The 6,111-nt window shown below is 47.6% G+C and overlaps 1 protein-coding gene across 1 annotated transcript; it reads left to right on the top strand.

Moving 5' to 3' along the window:
- Nucleotides 1-1,053: 1,053 nt before the first annotated feature.
- Nucleotides 1,054-5,574, top strand: LOC133080763 (schlafen family member 5-like; the record flags this gene model as incomplete). The annotated part of the gene is given in 6 exon segments (XM_061176875.1): nucleotides 1,054-1,131; nucleotides 1,133-1,372; nucleotides 1,374-1,678; nucleotides 1,680-2,096; nucleotides 3,526-3,698; nucleotides 5,153-5,574. Coding segments are annotated over 6 exon segments (1,635 nt in total), but the record flags the coding sequence as incomplete, so codon positions are not given.
- Between the last annotated feature and the right edge of the window lie 537 nt (nucleotides 5,575-6,111).

Here is a 6,111-nt window from a genome sequence, read left to right on the forward strand (position 1 = left end):
AGCCTGCGCTCTAGAGCCCGCGAGCCACAACTACTGAGCCTGAGAGCCACAACTACTGAAGCCCGCGTGCCTGGAGCCCGTGCTCTGCAACAAGAGAAGCCACCGCAATGAGAAGCCTGCACACCGCAACAAAGAGTAGCCCCCACTCGCCGCAACTAGAGAAAGCCCACGCACAGCAACAAAGACCCAACAAAGCCAAAAATAAATAAATAAAATAAATAAATTTATATTAAAAAATAATAACAATAATCTGAGACTCCCCAGGTCTCAGTGAGAGAGGAAAGACAAAGCACCAAGAAAAACAATACACATCAGCACACCCTAGAGACACCCTGAAAGGTTTTCAATTGCCAAGGAGAACCTGGCAGAAAGTGTTACCAAAATCACAGCATAAAAATCACCTCTTGACCGTTTCTCTGGTGGCAGCGGGCTTCCACCAGACTTAGCTCCTCAACCTGCCCTGCATACTTAATCCCTGCATGAATCTGGCCTCAAGCGCTGTGGGAATAAATGAAGTGAACAACTTCAGAAGAGTGGCCTCAAACTGTCCATTTTCCCACCTTCCCTATCCTTGTCCTATTCTAATGGTGTATCTTCCTGTTTTTTAGGAGAACATTTCAGGGTAAGAACAGGACAAGTGCTGAGAAGACGAGTCTCAAGATTGATTTGGAGGGACTTCCCTGGTGGCTCAGTGGTTAGGAATCTGCCTGCCAATGCAAGGGACATGGGTTCAAGCCCTGGTCCGGGAAGATCCCACATGCCACGGAGCAACTAAGCCCGTGCGCCACAACTACTGAGCCTGCGCTCTAGAGCCCGTGAGCCACAACTACTGAGCCCGCACCACAACTACTGAGCCTGCGTTCAAGAGCCCGTGAGCCACAACTACTGAAGACCACGCGCCTAGAGCCCGTGCTCCGCAACAGGAGAAGCCACCTCAATGAGAAGCCCACATACTGCAACAGAGTAGCCCCCGCTCGCGGCAACTAGAGAAAGCCTGCGTGCAGCAACAAAGACTCAATGCGGCCAAAAATAAAAATACATAAATTTATTTTAAAAAAAATTGATTTGGAAATGAACTTTGCTGAGTATGTTTTAAATGCAGGAAAAGTCACCCCTGGGAATGAGCAAAGGAGTGGAAAGGAGTTCTTCTAAACTGCAGAAGAAACAGAATGAAAGCATCGTGCATGCAGTATGTGCTCTGCTGAATTCCGGAGGAGGAGTGGTCAAGGCTGAGACTGAGAACAAAGACTATAATTATGACAGTCATGGAGTAGGATTGTATTTGCCTTCAACTTTCAAAGGCTATTTAGATGAGATGCAGCAGGGAGATCTCTTTTTGATTTTTGTGAAATCATGGATGCCAGAGGCCTCTGGTATATGATTTGCTTACCTTGTGCTCCTCTTTGTGCCACAGACATAAAACATGTACTAATGCCATGAATTCTCAGGAAGCACTGTCATTCCCCAAAGGCAGGATTCAGACTCTTACAAATATTAATGATTCTAATTCATTAAGTCCACAGAAATTTCAGGTTCGTGTACAAAATGAAGGTAACATAAAGGCTTCAGCTGCTGTTTTATTTGATAGCATTCAGCACCTTCAGTACGAGGAAAAGCTCAACTTTACTAAGTCCACGCGCGTTGAATTTAAGATGTTCTCAACAGAGATGACACAATGCTTTACCCAGGTGTGCTTCTGCATTTGCAAACACTGAGGGAGGGTATGTATTTTTTGGCCTGCATGATGAGACCCATCAAGTCACTGGATGTGAAAAAGAGAAAACAGATCTTGCCACTTTGAGGGCTTCTATTGATCGCTATATTAGGAAGTTATCAGTCCATCATTTCTGTACACAGAGGCGTGAGATAAAATATGCCACCAAATTCGTTGCAGTACTCAAGCAGGGGGTCCTCCATGGATATGTCTGTGCAGTCAGCATGGAACGATTCTGCTGTGCAGTGTTTGCCAAAGTGCATAATTCCTGGCGGGTGAAGGACAATCGTGTGAGACAGCTGGCCACAAGGAATGGGAATAGAATCAGCAATGATTTTAATGAGTTGCAGATGCCTGACATTAATTCCTATAGATACAGTTGGTGGGTCATTGCCCCTCTTTCCCTCTGCCCATCTTGAATATCCTGCATTCAACAAATAAGATGCTCTGGCCTAGTAGACCCACTAGAGGTTGGTGCAGAAGGCTGTTTGACCTAGCAATTTCTGTTTTCACATCCTTTCTTGTGTTCATATTCAAGTCTCTTCTTTCCCTTTCTAATTATGAACTCACATTTACTTATACAGGAAATTCCTTTTTCACATATACCTATGTGTCCTCTTTAATTTACTGTCACTTTTCCTTGCCTCTGCATTCCTGTATGGTGCCCTCATCAAATATTCTCCCTTTCTCATAGCCTCACTTCCATTTTTGAACAAAAACACAATCAAACCTCTCTTTTCTCACTTTTCCTTTCAAAAGCCAACATGTGATGCTAACCATGACTGATAGGCTGAAGAGTAGTGTTGGTGATATGCATGCACCTTGGAAAAGGAAAGCCTGAGATAAAATCAGACAGAAGAAAATCAATTGTAACTTCAAGAAAAGTCCAGAAAAACAAAGTCCATTTCAGGATCTTCTCAGAAATCTATATTCATTGACCTTCACGTCTTCTGGTCATACTTTTTAAAAAATATAAGCACTATATATATAGTGCTTATATTTATGATATATATATATGTATCCATATATATATATTTAGAGATATGCCCATGAGTGCTCATAGATTCACTATCTGCAATGGCCCCAAACAGGAAAACAACCAAATTATCTATTGACACAACAATGGATAAATGTATTATATAGTATATTTGCATAATGGAATACTATTCAGCAGTGAAAATGAAATAAGGATAGAGTAGTATAATTAAATAGTTTAGAAATCCCACTAGAGGATTAAAGACAAAGAGGGAATTTTAAGGGAGTTTGGGAGACTGCTGTAAGCTAATGAGCACTCAAGAAAAGAATCCAGTAACTTAGCAACAATCTACACTACCTTGAAGGAAGACCAGGTGCATCCAAGCACCAGGCACACTCAAGCTACAAGTTCTTACAGTTAAAACACAAGACAATAGACATGGGGTTTGAATCTTGTTACATGAAGTCAGGGAGTTAATGATCCTTGAAGAGTAGCATTTCTGCATGTAGCCAAGACAGGAATAGGTGAAAGGAGAAACTAGGTGAAGAGGGACATTATACTGAAACCTGAGATGAATTACCACATTTTAGTATATGTTACCACACTTTTGCTAATATACATACGATTTGAATAGCGCCATGACAGTCCCGGTTAGATCATATAGGGTTCAAGGAGGAGTTAATGATGTAAGCCTGTAACAGGGGCGGGGCAGGCATGAAGTTGTTAGTGTGTGACCTTAGCATGGTGGTTAGAGGTCCCACAGCGCTAACAGTCAGTCACAGAGGTCCTGGAGGCAGAGAGTATGGTGAGAGGTGGATCGTGGCCTTCTCCCCAGGGCCCTCCAGGCCCTCCAGCCTCAGGACTGGCAGGTGAGCTGGGGGTCCTGGGGACAGGCTGAGGGCTGTGTCCTGCAGAGCTCCAGAGCCCTCTCCATGGCCGCCCACTGGTCGGGCCTGGGCACTGTTGGGAAGACCCAGACCAGGTGCTGGACGAACGCTCCCATGCAGGGTAACTGGCCCGCCCAGGGACCCCCTCTTAGCCAGGGCCTGGGCCTCAGAGGGTGAAAGCTGAGCCTTGGGACCTTGCCCTTTCTTGTCAGAACAGAGAATAACATTTGTTTTGGTGGAGGTTTACAGGAACATTGTGACCTGACCGTGACCTGACCTCAAGAACAAGGGATCTGGGGCTTCCCTGGTGGCGCAGTGGTTAAGAATCCACCTGCCAATGCAGGGGACACGGGGTTCGAGCCCTGGTCCGGGAAGATCCCACATGCCGTGGAACAACTAAGCCCGTGCGCCACAACTACTGAGCCTGCGCTCTAGAGCCCACGTGCCACAACTACTGAAGCCCGTGAGCCACAACTACTGAGCCCACGTGCTACAACTACTGAAGCCCATGCGCCTAGAGCCCGTGCTCTGCAACAAGAGAAGCCTTCGCGATGAGAAGCCCGTGCACCAAAACGATGAGTAGGCCCCCCTCGCCACAACTAGAGAAAGCCCTCATGCAGCAACGAAGACCCAACGCAGCCAAAAATAAGATAAATAAAAACAAATTTAAAAAGAACAAAGGATCTGACACCAAGAAGTTTGCAACAACTAACCACACCCCTCTCTCACTTTTCCTATAAAAGGGCTTTGCTGAAAGCTTTCGGGGAGTTCAGGGTTTTTATGGCATGAGCCACCCGTCTCCTTGCATGGCCCTGCAATAAACCTTTCTCTGCTCCAAACTCTGACATTTTGGGATTGTTTGGCCTCACTGTGCGTCGGGCACATATGAAGAAGGTGGTCTTCTCCCCTCCCCACTCTTTCTTTGATTACAAAAATGCAGCCCCCTTTGTTCTCAGGGCTGCGCTCCCTTGCCTGCCCGCTTGTATCTCCCACAAGTGTCCTATGGTAATAAACTCAGCCTATCACTGCCTCACGCTGAATTCTTTCTGCAACGAGACAAAAAAACCTGAGCTTCAGTTTAAGTCCTAACACCAGGTAAGCAGTTTTAATTAAAAGACAGTGGGTCTGAATCCTCTCCTAAATCAGGGATCCTGGGTTCAAGTTCCAGTCCCATCCGAGAAGGACTGTGGCTTCAGAAAGAGCCTGCTCAGGACACTCAGAACTCTTCCAGACACAAATCTGAACCAGTAAATAAAATATACAATGTTAGAAACTAAATGGTTTGATAATAGGAGTGATTTTAAGGCAGTTTATAATACACTCCTTGGATCTTTTGTGAGAAAAAACAGAGAAGATTCTTAATTTATTTCAAAGAAAATAGTCAATGTCGAAATTTAAGGAGAGATTACAGGATTTTTAAACTGTGGTTGTGGTTTTAAATACATATTATACAATATATTTGACTAAGTCTTGTCTCGTAAAAATCTTGTTTTAAGGAATAAATTAGCAGCTCTCCAAATTCAGATAATATAAAGGTTTTTAAAATCTTAATTAAACTTAAAAATTCACTCTCAGTTTTCAACGATCCTCTGCAAAACGTACTTACGTGCTCCTGCTGCCTACTGAACTTTTGCTTCAGAGAATACAAAGGCAGACCACCACGGGACCCTCCTCCAACTCGTGGGCCCTCGGGCTCCTCAACAGGGCAGAAGGAACAAGGTCCAGGTGGCGGCCCCACGGAGGCCAGACCCAGGGGTGGGTCTCAAGGCCGCCACTCGAGCCCCGGCTTTCTGAAAGGGGACAGGGGTCTGGACACTGACGACCGGCGGGCGCAGGGGGCCCACAAGTGTCTGCTCGGCAGCGCTGCACAGCGGTCACGGGATCCTGGTATTTCAACCCGCAAGTCGACTTCGAGCTTTGCTTTAGAACGACCCTCCAGGACAAATGAACAAGAACTTAAAGGAAAAGCTGGCCGCACCCCCATGCCGCGTTTTTAAAGCTGTTCATCTTGCGCTGACTTGAGCCCGGAATCCTTGGGAGACCCCGTCCTTCCAACAATAACTCCGGACGGTGCCGCAAGCGGTTTACAACCCAAGTCCACAAATTCAACCCGCAAGTCTAGGCGTTTGCTCACCGGCACCGGCACCCGCACCAGCACGGGGATGCACTCGGAAGACGAGACACCGCGCGGGCTCCGAACGCCGTCCGCACCTCGGCCACCCGGAGCCGGAGACCGGGAGTCCCGGCGGAGACCCGACCGGCCGCCCGCGAGGAGGCCAGACGCGCCACAGCCTCGGCCGAACGCCGCCCTTTCCCCACCCCGCTGAGCCCAGCCTCCCGAGGGTCCCCCTGCAGGCGCCCCGTCCCCGCAGGCGCCCCCCACCTCCTCAGGGCCCCCATTTTCCCCCCAGCTCACCGTGCAGGTTCTCCTCCTGCAGCCCGGGAGTCTCGCTCTGTGAATGCGGTGAGGAGAAGGAGCTTCCGGGGGCGGGGGGGGGTCAACGTCGAGGTCGGCGTCAGCGTGAGGTCGGCGT

The sequence above is a fragment of the Eubalaena glacialis genome, chromosome 19, assembly GCF_028564815.1.
Source record: "Eubalaena glacialis isolate mEubGla1 chromosome 19, mEubGla1.1.hap2.+ XY, whole genome shotgun sequence".
In the NCBI taxonomy this organism is placed as follows: Eukaryota; Metazoa; Chordata; class Mammalia; order Artiodactyla; family Balaenidae; genus Eubalaena; species Eubalaena glacialis.